Source organism: Mchenga conophoros, linkage group LG4 (assembly GCF_057382185.1).
Source record: "Mchenga conophoros isolate Kocher_MC1m ecotype Shallow Benthic linkage group LG4, M_conophoros_male_GT1.1, whole genome shotgun sequence".
Taxonomy (NCBI): Eukaryota; Metazoa; Chordata; class Actinopteri; order Cichliformes; family Cichlidae; genus Mchenga; species Mchenga conophoros.
The window spans coordinates 23,433,427-23,451,700 of NC_140529.1; the positions used below are offsets into that span (position 1 = coordinate 23,433,427).

Sequence of the window (18,274 nt, forward strand, 5' to 3'; positions counted from 1 at the left end):
TACACGACCAAAACAGATGAGAAACTGTTTCAGGCTGCTCTTGACAGAAGGTACAATTTACATTTCAGCCATAAATTTGGACAAATATTGTTTGGTAGGGTAAAACTTATGAATCAACTTAAAGGAAATCTCTTTAATTTTGTTTGTCAAGAAAAACCTTTGTGGTAAAGTCCAAACTTTTTTCCATTCAATATCTGTTACAAAATTGGCCCAATAAAATATGGCTGCTGGAACAGAGACCATTGCATCCTGAAAGAGAGATCTTATTTTGGTATTTATAGACTTATGAGAGGAAAAGCAAACATTGCCAAGAGAAGAATGTAACACATCCGGGGGAGTGACCTGTAGTGGAGCACTGTGGGAGCATCTGTGTAACATGGACAGACCAGATGGGATGGCATCGAACACTATTGAGAATTCTTTAGGCGTTATCGGTACATTGTATCTCCTGAGGAACTCAGAGTAATTATAAAAGAGTCCATCTTCTCTAAATAACTGACTAACCAAGATTATTCCATTATTAAACCAGTTATTTTAAAAAAGAGTTTTATTTTTATAGATAATATTGCAGTTATTCCAAATAAAACAGTTTTGTGGAGAGAAATTGTGTTTGTAAATCAGCGCCCATGCCAAAAGAATTTGTTGATGAAAGTGAGAAAGTTTCAGTGGTATTTTTGGAATACTATAATTGCAGAGCAGTAGGAAGTTAAGGCCGCCTAAATGAGAGAACACATGATGTGAGATAAAGTTCCAGATAGAAGTGGGATTTTTTAACTACTTTTTAATCCAGTTTATTTTAAAGGTGTTGTTAAGAGCACCGAAATCAATAAAATTTATACCTCCTTTATCATATGAATTTAAAGCTACTGATTTACGCAAGTAGTGAGTTTTATTTTTCCATAAAAAAATTGTATAATAATTTGTTAATTGACTTACAGGTTGTATTATCAACATGTAGTGACTGGGCAGCATAGGTTAGACGGGAGATACCTTCAGCCTTCGATAGCAGAACTCTACCCTTCAATGACAGGTCTCGCTGTAGCCAATGATTAAAGATTTTTTGGGATTTATCTATAATAGGAATGAAGTTTGTGGAGCATCTGGATTGCTCATTTTTATTATTTGAATTCCAAGGTATCTTACAGAGTTTCTTACAGGTATTCCATGAATTGAAGTTGCTAAACAACTTTTAACTGGTAAAAGTTCACATTTATACAGGTTGAGTGAAAGTCCGGAGGCTTTAGAGAATGGCTGTATATTGTTGATGGCCACTGAAACTTGTGAGGCGTCTCTGAGGAAGAGAGCTGTATCGTCTGCCAACTGACTTATGAGTATTTCTTTGTTAGCAATGACCAGGCCTTTTAAAGAACTGAGTTTAATGTGCGAATTAAGGAGTTGCACAGAAAGAAGGAATAAATATACGGATAGGGGGCGACATTCAATATATTTGAATGATACGGTTAGCGCCCAGTTAGCTCCTAGCATTTCTCAACAGCTCTGCCTCCTTTTCGACTGCCCGAGACATTTAAACAATGGACACCTCCGTATAAAAACAAATTCATGCTTTTCTCCTCAACAGAGAGCGTCCCCCGATTGAACAACAGCGCCGTAAAATAAGAAGAATGGCGCCTAATTACAGACTTAATATTGACAATTAGCAATGTGTCACCTGAAGATTCATCAGCCGGATTAAGTGTTTACTGACAATTGACAGTGATAGCGGACATCATCATCACTATTCCAGTCAATCCTCTCCACACAGACAAGCATAAACACACTCGACTATCACTAAATCAAATTTAACACACGTTTGTAATGACGCCAATTCAGTTTACAATAGGGTTCATTCGCTCGGTCAGCAGGTGGCAGTATCCTCGTACACTGGGGAGTAAACTGCCATTAAACGAACAGAAGAAGAAGAAAACATCTGCACATGCGCGGTACGGATCGGGTGGACCCGATTTTTTTTTAACTTTATTTAACAAACAATGAGTATACAACATACGAACAGATGAAGTATACAAAACAACAGAACATGAACACAAAAAGCCAAGGGTAAAAGAAAAAGGTAACAATTATAAGAATACACGCAAAAATTCACATACATATATTGTTTTGAGAGCCTTTTTGTTGGTGGAGTCTGATATTGATTGTATGTACATTTCCACATCCTTAAAATAATGACAGAAATATGGTGTTTTGTTAGTAAACTTACATTTATGGATAAAAAAATTTTGCTAAAAGTATTAACAAATTTATCATGAAAAAACATTTATCATACTTCTTGGGGAACTTAAAGAAACAGAACAAAACATTTTCCCATCGTAAAGAAAACTCCCTTAAAATATGGACAATAACAAACCTGCTAAATTCCTTCCAGAATCTCTGTGTAAAAGAACAGTACCAAAAGAGATGTGTCACAGTTTCTGGATGATCCCCACAGAAAGTACAATTAGTATTCATGTCCCTTTTAAATTTTACCATGTAGTGACTGGCTGGATAACATTTATGTAGAATTTTAAATGAGACTTCTTTCACCTTATTTACAATCAAATATTTATGGGGGACCATCCAGACTGTCTTCCACTTGATATCTGGAACAAATCGGTTCCAATAAGATATTATATATGGGAAAGAGACGATATCTTCTTGGAATAAACTACGTATTCTCTTATTGCTGTTACCAAGTTCCTGTGAAAAGCAGATTTTTCCTATTGGTGACTCAGCTGGATCAGGGAGAGTGACTGAGGTAGAGATTGAGCTGTCAGTGTTTTTATATGACATTAAAGTCCCTGAGGGTATGGCACCAAGCACCATTGAGAATTCCTGAACACTGATTGGAAAATTATATAGTGCAATAAAATCATCGTAAGTAAGTAGTTGTCCCTCTTTACTAACCAGCTGAGCCACCAATAGGATCCCATTTTGGATCCAAGTTTCCAGGAAAAGTGATTTATTTTTATATAAAATATCTCTGTTGTTCCAGATAAGGTGTTTGTGAGGTGAGAAGTTGTGTTTATAAATGAGGGTCCACGCTAAGAGGACCTGGGCCCTATTTCAGGAAGCCGGTTTAGAAAACTCAGAGTGAAAAACGATACTCAGGGTTGAGTAACCCCGAACTGTCCAACTCGGAATATTCGGTTTCAGAAAGGCTGATAACAATTAGTTCAATCAACGCGGAGTTACTTTAACCCCAAGTTAAGCGCGCGCACGAGGATACATAAAGCCCTGATTAGTGGAGCACAGATTAAGCGAGTCACCATGGAGACGGAGGGAAAGAAGGCGCGGTCAATGTATTTTACAGTGCTTGAGGCCGAAATTCTGATGGCAGCATATGCCGATAACATGCAAATTTTGCAGAAAAAAAGTAACACAGCCTCAGCTGCAAAAGAAAGGGAGCATGCATGGCAAAACATAGCCGACAGAGTCAATGCGTGAGTGTTAATGTAAACATTGATCTAGGGATTTCCACCCATTTAACACGTTATTTTATTATATTTTATTTTTCATTTTATACATTTTATTTTGTGACGTGATGTGAGCGCAGGTGCAACCCAACAGGCCCCAAACGTTCCTGGCAGCAAGTAAAAATGAAATATAAAAATATAGTCCAAACAGGTAAGGTGTAATTGTATTATGAGCCATAGTGCTTGATCTGTTTGTCCGATGTAAATCAATTGCAGTTAGAGGCTACATTAATTTTCTTTCTGTAAGCACTTATTGAAATTATCTGAGCACATTACAAGTACATATTTGCTTACTCTGTATGCTCAAATGTGACCCGTTATGGCCACTAGAAAAAAAGCGGAGGCCCGAAAAACAGGTGGGGGTCCTCCACCACCACCACTCACAGAGCCTGGCCACTTGGCTTCCACATTTGTGATAATGTTGGCAGCATCACATATGATCTTCACAGTGCAGAGAACACAAATTAGCATCCGTTACTATAATGAAATAATTTGTTAGTTTGAAATGCTACAGGGAACTATGTACCTGTACATTAATGCTGTGGAAAGACTTCCTGTTCACATAGTCTCCTTCATTTACTGAAGGAGCACTCATTGGAATGTGAGTGCCATCTATACAGCCAATCACGCCTGGGAACCCTGAAAATAAATGTAAAATGTAAGTAGTAGTTCAAGTATCACCACATCATGAATTGAGTTTTGTTCATCCTAATACCTGCAATTTTGTGGAATCTCTCTTTGATAAATCTTGTGGGTCTATGACCGGGGAACACCACAAACGAGTACAGGAGACGTTTCAGTGCAACTGTAACATTCCTGACTGCCCGACAGAAACGTGCTCAGCGTCACCAATATTATACAGAAAGCTCCCGTTTGCAAAAAACCGAAGTGCAATACAAATAATATGTACAGAACTGAGAGAATGTCCACGATGTGTCCTATGAGCAATATTAGGCCTGAGGATGTTATTCAAATAAATTATAGATTGTGCTGAAAAACGGTAACGTTCACACAGGAAATCATCAGGAAATGATAAAATGTCCAAACGCGCTCTAATCACTCTCTCCCGGCGGAGAGCTCTGCCGAGAATTTGGGCTTCAACATCTACTGGCTCTTCAAGGAAGGGGCACGCCATGTCTGACACTTCCTACAGTCAGGTTTCCGACAAAGAGGCGGAGAAAGTCAGGGTTAGTTGAAGTAAACCTGCTAGGGAGCAGGTTAGCTTCACGGAGTGTGTCGTCATAGTAACTCACTCAGGATTAATCTAAACTCGCTTTGTGAAACCGAAAACCCGGAGTTTTCGTTAACTCAGGGTATACTTACTCAGAGTTTGCACTAAACCAGCTTTCTGAAACAGGGCCCAGCTTATGGAAGGATGAAAGCTTTACAGGGAGTTTCTCAACATTGTAATTACAATTTAAAATAAAATTAAAGCCACCAAAACGAGAGAAAATATGATATGGTATAAAGTTCCAGATAGAGGTAGGGTTTCTAAGAAAATGTTTAGCCCAATTAATTTTGAAAGTGTTATTTAAAGTAGAAAAGTCTAAGACGTTAAGCCCACCTGATTCGTACTTATTCATCACAACAGTTTTTCTAATATAATGCGTACGGTTTTTCCATATAAAATTAAAGAGCATACGGTCAATATCTTTACTAATTTTCTTATCCAGATGTAAGGAGAGAGCAGCATATGTTAATCGGGATATCCCTTCTGCTTTAGTAATTAACACTCTACCTTTCAAAGACAAGTCCCTTTGCAGCCACTAGTTGAACTTTTTTAGGGTTTTCTGTATAATTGGAGTGAAGTTTGAAGAGCATCTTGATTTTTGGTCTTTGGATATTAACAGTCCCAAGTATGTGACTTCTTGTTTAACAGAGATATTACAGATAGTATTTGCAGGGCAGTCTTTAATTGCTAGTAACTCACACTTTTTAAGATTTAGGCATAAACCAGAGGCCTCAGAGAAATCACTAATCACAGTAAGAGCTGGTGGGATTTGGTTTGCATTCTTCAAGAAGAGTGTGGTGTCATCGGCTAACTGGCTGATGACGAGCTCCTTATCAGCTATGGTGATTCCTTGTACAACACTGTTTGAAATATTAGTTGCAAGAATTTGTGTACAAAGTAAAAATAAATATGGTGAAATAGGACATCCTTGGCGAATACCACGTTTCAGGTCAAATCTCGGGGTGGAGCCGTTAATATTTTAATAGAACTATTGCCATTTGTGTATAAGGTTTTGACAGCTTTACAGAAAAACTTGCCAAAGCCAAATTTTTCCAAACAGTGGAAAATAAATTGATGTTCAATTGTATCAAAACGACCCTTACGACCCTGCCCGGGATAGGGTTACCGGGGCCCCGCCCTGGAGCCAGGCCCAGGGAGGGTGCCCGAGGGCGAGCGTCTGGTGGCCGGGCCTTAGTCCATGGGGCCCGGCCGGGCACAGCCCGAAGAGGAGACATGGGCCCATCCTCCCGCAGGCCCACCACCCGCAGGAGGCACCATAGGGGTCGGGTGCATTGTGTGCCGGGTGGCGGCCAGGAGCGGAGGCCCTGGCGGACTGACCCCCGGCTGCCAAGACTGGCAATAGGGACATGGAATGTCACCTCTCTGGTGGGGAAGGAGCCTGAGTTAGTGCGTGAGGTTGAGAGGTACCGGCTAGATATAGTCGGGCTCACCTCTACGCATTGCCTGGGCTCTGGAACCAGTCTCCTGGAGAGGGGCTGGACTCTGTCTCAGTCTGGAGTTGCCCCTGGTGAGAGGTGGCGGGCTGGGGTGGGTATTCTAATATCCCCTTGGCTTGCTGCCGGTACGTTGGGGTTTTTCCCGGTGGACAAGAGGGTTTGTTCCCTGCGCCTTAGGGTCGGGGAACGGGTCCTGACTGTCATCTGCGCTTATGCGCCGAGTGGCAGCTCGGAGTACCCAGCCTTCTTAGAGTCCCTGGGGGGGGGTGACTGTTGTCCTGCTGGGAGACTTCAATTCATGTGGGTAACGACAGCGAGACCTGGAGGGGCGTGATTGGGAGGAACGGCCTCCCTGATCTGAACCCGAGCGGTGCTTTGTTATTGGACTTCTGTGCTAATCACAGTTTGGCCATAACGAACACCCTGTTCGAACATAAGAGTGTCCATAAGTGCACGTGGCACCAGGATGCTCTAGGCCGTAGGTCGATGATCGATTTTGTAATCGTATCACCAGACCTGCGACCATATGTTCTGGACACTCGGGTAAAGAGAGGGGCTGAGCTGTCAACTGATCACCACATATATATGTGTATATATATATATATATATATATATATATATATATATATATATATATATGTATATATATGTATATATATATATATGTATATATATATATATATATATATATATATATATATATATATATATATATATATATATATGTATATATATATATATGTATATATATATATATATATATATATGTGTGTCCATAGGTCCGTCATCCTATTCATGTAGCCCCTTCCGCCGGGGTTACTTGCGTAGTAGCATTCCAACAACGCCCTGTTTTCGTCTCTTGCCCACCGATGCCTTCTTATTCCAGTAGCCCACTTTTCGTCAAGGTGCCCTGGTTCCTCAACACCTGACGCGGACCTTGTTGATCCGGGCGACGTCCGAGCTGGCATGCCTTCATATTTATCTGTCTCGCTCATGTCTGCGGTAGGCTTGCTTAGCATAGGGGGTCTAGCCTTAGGACCCTTGCTGGATACAAACACCCCAGGCAGGAATCGAACTTGCGATCCTGGGTTCGGGAAGGACAGGCCCCTGCACGGTATGTACCACCGGCAGATAGAGGAGGTGGCTGATATCCAGAAATCCTACCAGTGGCTGGACAAAGCTGGACTGAAAGACAGCACAGAGGCACTAATCATGGCAGCACAAGAACAAGCTCTGAATACAAGATCCAGGCTGGGGTCTATCACACCAGGCAAGACCACAGGTGTAGGCTGTGTAAAGATGCCCCAGAGACAATCCAGCACATAACAGCAGTGTGCAAGATGCTAGCAGGCAAGGCATACATGGAACGCCATAACCAGGTGGCCGGCATAGTGTACAGGAACATCTGTGCCGAGTATAACCTGGAAGTCCCGAGGTCAAAATGGGAGATGCCCCCAAGGGTGGTGGAGAATGACCGAGCTAAGATCCTGTGGGACTTCCAGATACAGACGGACAAAATGGTGGTGGCTAACCAACCGGACATAGTGGTGGTAGACAAACAGAAGAAGACGGCCGTAGTGATCAATGTAGCGGTTCCGAATGACAGCAATATCAGGAAGAAGGAACACGAGAAGCTGGAGAAATACCAAGGGCTCAGAGACGAGCTCGAGAGGATGTGGAGGGTGAAGGTAACGGTGGTCCCCGTGGTAATCGGAGCACTAGGTGCGGTGACTCCCAAGCTAGGCGAGTGGCTCCAGCAGATCCCGGGAATAACATCGGAGATCTCTGTCCAGAAGAGCGCAGTCCTGGGAACAGCTAAGATACTGCGCAGGACCCTCAAGCTCCCAGGCCTCTGGTAGAGGACCCGAGCTTGAAGGATAAACCGCCCGCAGGGGCGTGCTGGGTGTTTTTATATATATATATCTCATAATAATCTGACAATACTATAATATTGGCCATATTATATTTACATTACCACAGTCTCATGAACAACATTAACTAATTGTTATTTACTAACTAATCTTAAATGACTGTTCAGCACAGAAATGAAGCCCAACAATCATATTTTACAGTCCTGTGGTCTCAGCCTCAGATACTCAACTAATCAAAGTGATGTCATGACAAAAATGAATGACCAACAAAACATTTTTCTCCTTCATTTCTGTCAAACAAAGCTGTATGTAACGTGTCTCACGGTTTTTATCATGGTTGCTAGGCAACCTGAACAGCACGACGAAGCGTATACCGTCCCGTTTCACAAGCCTCTCACTTCCGCACTTCTCGTACTTATAGTACGCACCGTACGTAGTGCGCGTAGTGCGTGTACTTCAACCGTGCAGACCCTGAATTGGGACACAGCCTCTGGCTCCGAAAATGCAAGATGGCAGCCTCCACAAGCGGGATATTTTGGTTTCATTTTTGCACAATGGGAGGAGGTGCTGTTGCACCGTCCATGTTTTCTACAGTCATTGATCCAAACGAAAATGGCATCTCGCTGTGCTATCAAATGCTAAGACTAGCTAAAAGTCTGTGTTGCATAATTTGAAATTTTAATTAACGTTTATTTTAGGCTTATGCTCATGTTTTACTGTACTTGCTGATAAGTCAGCAAGTACATTGTAGCCGTCCTGTTTTAGGATCATTAATAATTAGGGAACCATAAAATTACGGTAAAATTGTTTGCGGTCAACAGGGAGAAAAAAAAAATCAAGGAATAAAGTTGCATTGATGTTACAGATGATCCTCAAGGAAAGAAAGAATTTACATATTCCTAGTTTCTGCACACAGCAATCCAATTAAGGGATTTTCAAAGAATGGTGACACTATTTTCTGGAGAACACATTGGCCGATAAGCAGTGAGTTTTGTTGTTGATCTCTAATCAGTTCACATCATAAGTTACCATGGCAATATACCCTAGTAAGAAGTGAACTACTTTTGCAGTACAGAAAACCCTGAGTTAAACCTAAAGTTACTTGGATATGACCAAATCCTGCTTTGCAGTATAAGCCTCAGACCTTTCTCCAGCTGAAAACATTTGCCTATAAAAAGCATATGTCACCATTCTTTTAGTTTGAGCAGAACTGGAGATTTCAATTTCACAAAGAAACAACACCAGAAATGTCATTAACCTTATTTATTCATTTATTTTATACATATTTTAAGGACACTTATGTTTACTAAGTCATATATATGAATAAAATGCAAAATCTTTAAAAAAAAAAAAAAAGATGCACATTAAATTACTGTTTTGCACTTTTACCTAAAGAATCGTGTTGTAAGTAAAGTTAACATCTATACAACAGTGTCATTCTTCTGACTGCAAAAAACTTTTTTACATCAGTTCCCAATCTGTTTAAAAAGCAAATAGGCAAGAAAATTAAATAGTTCACATTTAATTATACTGCTTCCTTATTTATCCTGGAAAATACACAATAATATACTAGAAAAGTACACATAAAGGGCTCATACTTGGAAACAACTTTCCTGTCTTGGAACATCAATGGAAAGCTGCATTAAAACTGAAAGAAGGCTCACACTGTAGTCAAGCAATACATGCTTCACTTTTAGCGTAGCTGGTAGATTTTGTTTTTCTGTGTAGTGCATCAACATTGAATATGAACCAGCTCATAAAATCCAAGTACAGTTGGTCAAGAGAACACAGGGAATACAGACAAGCAACAAACACACAGGCATATTACCCGGAGACGATATACCCAGCCATGACAATAATTATATTTACATTGTTATTCCTAATAATTTTTAGATTCACAGTAATTTATGCCGTCCTTCTAATAGCACATATCATAAGAAAAAGTTGGCCCCAAAGTGTAGTTGAGATTAATAGACTAACAATGCAAATATACACTAATAGAAGTACAACCTAAAATGAGACTAATGAAGCAAAACAAAATGTGACACCCACATAATCACAATACAAAGTAGTTGGATAAATAACTTGGACAGATTGAATACACTTACAACTAAACAAAACAGTGGTTAATTATTTTTATGACACTTGAGCAATGTTTGAGTGACACTAAAATTGCATACATAATCATTACATGCTACAACTGTTTAGCTTTATTCTTTTTTTGACAAACTGAGGCTCGTGTGTTTTTTAAAAACCATCCATAGTTTTTTAACATCCATAATACTAAAAAGTAAAAGTAACTTGGATTGACACTGACAGGCAGCGGTTGTTGACTATTTTGTCACAACTATGTTGTAAGCAACAGGGCCTCTGAAATTGAACCCCAGGTAGAAGGTGACGTTTTCATTACTTTGAGGCACTGAAGGTGCATTAACAGGCCTGATATTGAACTTTTTTTCCTTAGGACCTTCAAGATAAACCAATCCCTCTTTAGTCCACCCAGATACATGTTGTAGCATTGCGGCAATCTCTGGAGTCTTGAATGCCTCACCACTAAACCACTTCATGCGTTTTTCAGACAACTTTGTGATTGAAGACAACTCTCTGATTTTTTTAAACTTATTCTTGTGGACGAACTTGTCCAGCCCACTCCCATTGCCCAGAAAAAAATGGCTACAAATCCTTCTCTTCCGCTGAGGAATGTTTTTCATCTTGCTCCAGTAACCCTTTACAAGGTGTTCAACTGCTGATTGTACAATTTCATATTTGGTTTCTTTCTCGTGCTCTGTGTCGTCATCCTCTGGCCAGAATAGCAATGTAAGCAAGAACAGGGCACTTGGCAAACATTTCCTTCTATCAGATGGAAACTGACAACAAAGTGCTTGTAGATCTTTCAAATGAGCTACCTTGTGAGTTTGCGGTGACAGGCAGTTCAGAGAAATATGGGCCGCTATGTAATTAACAATATCCATTTGATCAAAGTTAACTTTTAATGGATTACTGGGGTAGAGAGAAAGGATGAGCTCTAGAAGTTTTACTGCGTCCTTCTGATCAGTTATCTTATAGAGAATGGATGTTGTGTTGCCACCACCAAGATGATAGATCATCATTCGTTTTTGGAAAGGAGTGAGGTTGGCTGGGATTGATTTCCGATGCTGTAGGACTGCAGTAGAAAAAGCTTCACTGAAGCACTTGCCATACTCAGAGGATTTTATTGCCAACCACTTCAATGGATTACGCATCTTCCCCTCAGGGCCTTCAGGCGTCTCTTCTTCATCTGCATCAATGTCTGTCTGGAAATAACTCAGGTCCTCTGAGATCCTTTCCAAAGTGTCTTCCATTGTCTGGCACAGTTTTTTCAAATGGTCATGAAATGGTTCCCAAGCATCTTTAACTTCCACTGGGATGTAATCTGATGTTAGGTACTTCATACACTCTGAGTGACCATTGGATCTGTTTGCAAATACTTGCAATGAAAAGATCAGTTTGAGAAGGCCCAGCCCAACCTCAACTTCAGCATAAAACCCTGAAGTGTTGACATGTTGCATCTCAGCATCAGCTGCTCTCTGACATTCTTGAAAACACTCAAGTGCTTTCAGTGCAGTTTCCACAGCATCTGCTGTGTTTTGCGTCGTCTTTGGTACATTTTCGATTGTTTTACATTTTGCTTGGAACCATTTCTTATATACTTGCCCCTTTGTGTCGAGTATATAGGAGTTGTCAGGAAGCTGTTTCACTGCTGTCTCTGCCCAGTTTTTGGCCTCTTCAAACTTTTCATAAGTATAATGAAGACGAGCAAGTTGCTGTGCAAAGTATGCATCATTATAGAAATGCTCGAATGCTTCCTTGAGCAACTCGATCGCTTTATTTGGGCTTTCTTCAGTTCCACGCACATGCTCAATGAAAGGAGAGAACAAACTCAAAAAGTATTTGTCTTCTTCAGTTGTTCTGGATCTTCGAATAAAAAGCAGTCTCAAAAATGTGAGATACTCATCCCTTCCAAATCTGTGCTCAGAGAGCACATCCTCGTGGAGCAAATCCATCGCCAAACTGCTTTGAGTTTGTTGGGGTTCCAGAAGTTGTTGAAGAATTTCTTTTGCAACAAGTGGGTGGATGATTCTGATTGATTCAATGTGCGTCTTGTCATCTCGAAGGTGCAAGAAGACTAGCTTAGCCTGATCGCTGAGGGATCTCTCAAACTCATGTCGACGAAACCTCTCTGAGTCAAACTTTAAGGCAAGAAAAGCTTCACATTGAGACTGAGAGATGAAAGAATTTTGAACATATGTGTTCAGCAATGCTACATAGTGAATGAGTCGAGTGACAACAGAGTGACGGTCAATGTCTTGGAGCAGATGTTTCACAAACTGATGAACGTAAACCTCACTGAATCCTTCACTCATCAAAACAAATGTCAGAATGAATTGAGGTTCATATCTTTCCTCGAGTGCCTGCCGTTTTCCAGAAAACGTTCTCTTCTCTTGATCAGATAGTTTATGAGTGACAGACACATTCTGTAAAGGAGACTCCTTGCATTTTTTCTCTGGATCATGGGAGCGTCTGCAGCTCAACAAAATGAAACATAGAGTACCATACTGGATTTGTTTTTCGTTTATGGCACCCTCTAGTTCATACCTGAGCTCATCTAGATATTCCTTGTCTGAGTCTTCAGTGAGGAGCAGCACGGGAAGACATCTCTGTGTATCCTTTTCTTCATATTCTCTTAGTTCAACTGCATGTTGTGCAACAACAGAAACTGGATATGAGGGCTTCACAACTGCACACCTTAGACTTTTTCTGTTGTTCCACAGCACTTGTCTTGCCACAGTGCTTCCACCACTTCCTGGGTGATGGTAGATGTTTATGATATTCACTGGAGTCTGGTCTGCATTATATTTCAAGGCATCGTTGAGAAGTTTGGAAGTATCGTGATAAGCATCTCTTTCAATGACCTCTCCAACATATTTGTTCTCAGCAAGCCAGAAATGCAACCAAGTCACTCTCCCACCATGGTAGAACTGGCGCTCAATGTTTTCTTTTTCCTCATTGATGAATTCTTTGCTTGTTTCTTCACAATGATTGACCGTCAGAATCTCCAGCGAGTACATCTGTTCCTCTACTTGTGTTTTAAGAGCACATGTTCCTCCCACAAAGACTGACAAGTGTTTACTGGCATGCGTTTTCACAGGTTGTATATGTTGCAGAGTTGCATTAATGTGGCTCATTTTCATTCCAACAACACTGGAATTGTCTACAGCTTCTTTCTCACATGAATGCTCTGCAAAGCTTTGCCACTTATGGAAGTTTTCCTCTGATTCACAGATGCAGATGATGTCTTCATGGCCTTGCATGTTTGTGAAAAACTCATAGAAGGTGTGCAAGAGTGGTTTGTCAACTGGTGATGTTAATAGGAATATGACCTGGAATGTACCTTTTGGCAAAATCTGGTTACAGATCAAAGACACAGATTTTTTAAATTGAATCATTTTTGTCTTGATCCAAGTCATTTCGTCACATGAAGTTTCATTTCCTTTGAAGTCAGTGCGGCCATTGCAAAAGATCCAACTAGTTTGATCAAATAAATGCAGATGGTTTGTGAATTCTTTGATGCTTGTGCCAGTGGATATTCTGTAGCTTTGCAAAAAATGCATGTTTGCAGCACGGTACTCAAGGTATCTACTGCAAAGACCTGATATCTTTGAGTCTGGGTCAAAGTCGAACACGCAGAAAATATTCATGTTAATCAGCCAGTCAATGTTACAAAGGTCATCAGGTTTGAATTTGTTTGTTACGAGTATGAACCATTTTTCCTTTTCAATGAATTTCTTACCACTGGTCATCAGCATGGTGAGTTTCCTTCCAAGGTCTTGACACACTTCTGGAGCAATAAGGAAATGATTTTTTTCTGCTTCTTCTCTTTGAGCATCACGATCTTTGACTCTTTGGTAAAAGTCACTTAGGTCCTTGTCACTCACTGGCTCCGTTTTTGAACCCACTCTTCGCAAAATCATCTCTTTCTCAAACTCTACTTTGTTTGTTGATTCTTTGAAGTTTGGCAGACGGACTGCATACACTTTGTTCTTGACAATACTTATTAATGGCACAATGTCAACCTCTACCACATATCGCTTTTCTGTACTTTGTCGATCCATAACCTCAATGAACCTTGGTGGTCTCACACACTGGCGTATGTGCTCTTTGTCAGAGGAGAAACTCTTTTCAATGTAGTCCAAAGCATCGACATAAATATCCTTGTCTGTTACAGGGACACCAGTTATCTCGCCATGCACATATCCTCCATCCTCCTTGCTGTCCATCACACCAAAGTGTATTGTACCATTTGACCTGATGTTCATACAACCAGTTGCAAATTTAAGAACCTCTTTGGCAAACTTAGCTTGGAGTCTTGTGCGATCCAATGTAGCAGCTACAGCAAAAGACTTGAATTCGTGGCATGGCGATATCAGATTAAAAGCACCTGATTCAGGCTGCAGGATGCTGTGTTTTACATATAAGAAATTAGTCCCTTCTTGATCGAATGGCCGTGGTTGGCAGTCTTCCTTTGAAATCAACACACATTGTTCCTGAGCAGTTTCTTTCTCCTGATCGCTCGGTGTAGTTTGTGCTGGAGAACCATCACTTACTGTTCGAAGACACTGAACTGATTTCTTACTTTTCTTTTCCTCAAACTCAGTTCTTTTGGAACCAGTAGTTTTTTTCTCTTCTTGGCATTTTTGCTGGGAGTTGATAAGCTCATCTCTTCTCTGAATAATCACATGAGCAGGCCCTGACTTCATGCAGATTTTTGTTTTTAGAAAGTCCTCATCCAGTGCAAGTAGGATTTGTCCATCTACTTCTTCTTCATAGAGTTTTCCTATGTAATGTTCCTTTATTCCAATCGATCTTAGCCAGGTGCTTACTTCAGATTCAGTCCACCCAGAAGCACTTGGTAACTGTTGAGGTATTTTAGCTGTGAGAGCACAAAAAAGCATGTATTTGATTATGCATTAATAAAATTAGTTAAAAAAATATGAGATGTGTGACAATTGACAAATTCCATCTTTAAGCGAAATACTGACAATATAATAGTTTGCTTCTTAATTTTAAACTTCCTTATTTAGTGAAGCATTTTTTTTGTTCAAAACAATGGAATAGCTTTTATTGTCACTGTTACAAGAACAATGAAAGGCAGTTTGTCTTTTCTCCATGTGTGAAGCACACAATAGCGTAAGTATTTACACAATCACAGACAAATTTACATTTACACAAGAAAGACATACATACACCTGCAAACAGCAGCCTGCAGCAAGGAGATAGCAGGGAAAAGAACAGCAAGGATAAACCAAAACAGTAGCATTATGGTCTGTATAATCAAAAAATATACTAAAGGATGCTACTGATGGTTCACCTATGAAACCTGTGAAAGTGAAAGCTTAACTACTAAAAATGACTTATTGGGGTTTTTTATCTGTGTGTACATATCTTTATTGTTCTCTGTTGATAAAGTCTATCCGGTCGTTAAGTCTGACGTCACTAGCCGTGTCTGGGCCTAAACTCCGCTGCAGGTCCATATATCAAACGATCACTATGGCATTACTGAGAGTTGAAAAACTGTCTAAAGTCTTTCATCTTTAATAAAATGATCAGCGTTCTGCTCTACCAGGTGTAACAATTGAGTTTAACATCCAGGCGTCCATGAAAACGGAATTTATGACATTTAACGGAGTTAGAAGTTAGCAGGAAGTTAGCTCGCTAGCTTCCATCTAAATACAATATAGCATGTCCTGACTGCGGGGTTTTGGAAACAAATTAAAACGTACAGCTCTGTTATCACTTCTAACATAAATGAAGACAGAAAACTAAACAGCAGTGACGTTTATAGGGTTACTGAAGTTTGGCTAGCTGGTATATAATGATGTGCTACGTGACCGCTAGCGACACAGCTATGTTAGCATAATATAAACAAGCTAACTTTTTTCCACTCGATAAAAGTTAACGTGAGTGTTATCGGTGGTCAGGAACAAATGTAATCGCATGGCAGGATGCTGTGAAAGGACCAAACTTCAGCCAAGAGAACAACTGAGATAATCCATCCACAATACGAGGTTAGTCATTCATATACTGCTGCATGAGCTGGGCTGTAGTTACATCCTAAGGTTTTAAAAACTGAGCTTAAATAAATAATTAGCGGTAATAAATGCCGAGGGAGGTCAACAGTGATCACTGACTGTTTTAGGAGCTTTTTGAGATTAAATAGAAGAAAATACAAAACATTAAACATGTTAACAACACAAAAGCCATATTAAACGCAGACTACATTAGGCCCGGAAGTAGGATTCGTCACCTCATCACTTAACGACCGGATTAAGATGGAATGCTTAACACTTTGGAATCAGAGAAGAAAACATTAAATTGCAAGTAGGCTACAGATACTTGAAAGTTCCATAAATGCAAAAAAAAAAAAAAAAAAAAAAAAAAAAAAGGCATCTCATAGAAACAAAATTTACTCACCCATGATTTTCTTCCTCCTTTTGTCACATTATTAGCACTGCGTTTTACTTATCACCCTTCATCTGCAAATAAATCACACAATGACATGAAGTCCTTAATAATTTCAAGTGAAGTAGGTTAAAAGATCTCAAAAAGCAACATATCATGCCACAATCTAAGGAAACAGCTGACAACTCAACAATTCAACAATAAGAAAGAATTTGTAAAAATGGCAATGGGAGAGCTCCAAGGAGAAAACCACATTTGTTTAAAAATATCTTGATGATCCCAGAGACTTTTGGAAAAATATTTTGTGGACTGATAAGACAACCTTTCGGGATTTTGGGGGGTCCTGCCATGTCTGTAATAAAACTAGCAGCTTCTTACATTTGAGCATAAGAAACTGCAGTATGCCAACTTGGCAGCTGAGGCAGAGGACAGAGGCTGGAAGTTCAAGGTGCGCCGGGTGGAAGTGGGGTGCAGGCTTTGCCTAATTGCCTAATTAGACAGCTGCTCATTAAAGAAAGTTTCTTGTAGCCCCGAACTTCACCAATTGAAGATCAACCACCACAAGTCCCTTTCCCAGTCTGATTTTGTAGTTATTGCTTTGCTCTTAATAACAAAATGATCTAAATACGTTCTGCCGAGCGGCTGTAACACTTGCTGTCTCACAGTTTATCCCTCACCGTGAACACTATTTTATAAGATTTTAATGCAAAAAAATAGCCAATGTTGGGGTTTGAATATATAATCTGAATGTGTATTTGCTGGTATAAACCTGATTTTAGGGGAAACTCAGAAGCGGTTTCAGATTTGACTGCTAACTGTACAAATGCACTTTTTATGGTGAAAGGTAAAATTAAAGGTAATTTTGTTATAACTGTCCAAATAAGGGCCAGCAAGCGTTTCAATATAGCTGCCACATTTCTTACACTTTGAATGAATGGTGTAGCGTTATTCATTTATTTCGTTTGATTAATGTCGAGAAACAGCGCTCGTGTTTGTAATACGGCATTTTTCAGGAGTCATGTAAAAAAAAATAAATAAATTCTGTCACAGTTTTTCTCGACAGCTGCTGTTAACTGTAAAGTGTCTGAGACAACACCTAATAAAGCAAATATTTTTCATGTGCTTCTAATCTGTGACTCAAACACGTAGGCTAACTCTTACAATAAGAATCACTAAAAACTTTTATAAGAAGCCGTGATTTTAACCTACAAGTGAGACAAAAAAACTATTAGCTCTATAAGATATGGCAAGGCAATTATCTTACCTTGGAGAAATACCGACGGAAAACAGTCCCTGCAGGCATACAAAGAAAAGTGCCGCCTGTGTTTCAAGCCCGATATGTGTCGTTTCCTGCTATGCTGCACACGGTATAGGGCTTTGGAGTTGACGTCACGCCGCAAAGCATTGTGGGAGCGCAGCGCCATTTTCGGGGTCTACGAATCAAAACAAACACACTGTGTTGGAACCACGACTACAAGAAAGATGCTTAAAAGCAGCTCAAAAGAGAATGAACTGTATAGAGACCGATTGCGTCCAGAGGCGAAGCAGCGGTACTTGCAGAAAATAGCGTGCATTGGAAATGTGGACCCGTGGAGTAGAAACCCTGAAGACCAACCGCTACTGACTTAGCCTGACATATTTTCGTACCTTATCTGTGGAGTCAGCGCGTACAAGTCGTCATTCAAACAAAGGTAAGTCAGCTCGAGTACTGCGTGTGAAATGCGTTTGATTTCCCTCCAAACATTCAGA

The 18,274-nt window shown here is 40.1% G+C and overlaps 1 protein-coding gene across 1 annotated transcript; it reads right to left on the bottom strand.

Annotated features, from left to right (window-relative positions):
• Positions 1 to 9,201: 9,201 nt before the first annotated feature.
• LOC146576091 (sterile alpha motif domain-containing protein 9-like) lies at positions 9,202 to 17,902 on the bottom strand. Its single transcript, XM_085271114.1, has 3 exons — positions 17,790 to 17,902; positions 16,538 to 16,599; positions 9,202 to 14,996 (listed from the first exon to the last, which is right to left on the bottom strand). The coding sequence occupies exons 2-3, from the start codon at positions 16,539 to 16,541 to the stop codon at positions 10,360 to 10,362; spliced, it is 4,641 nt and encodes a 1,546-aa protein (XP_085127240.1). The 5' UTR covers positions 16,542 to 16,599; positions 17,790 to 17,902; the 3' UTR covers positions 9,202 to 10,359.
• Positions 17,903 to 18,274: the final 372 nt, after the last annotated feature.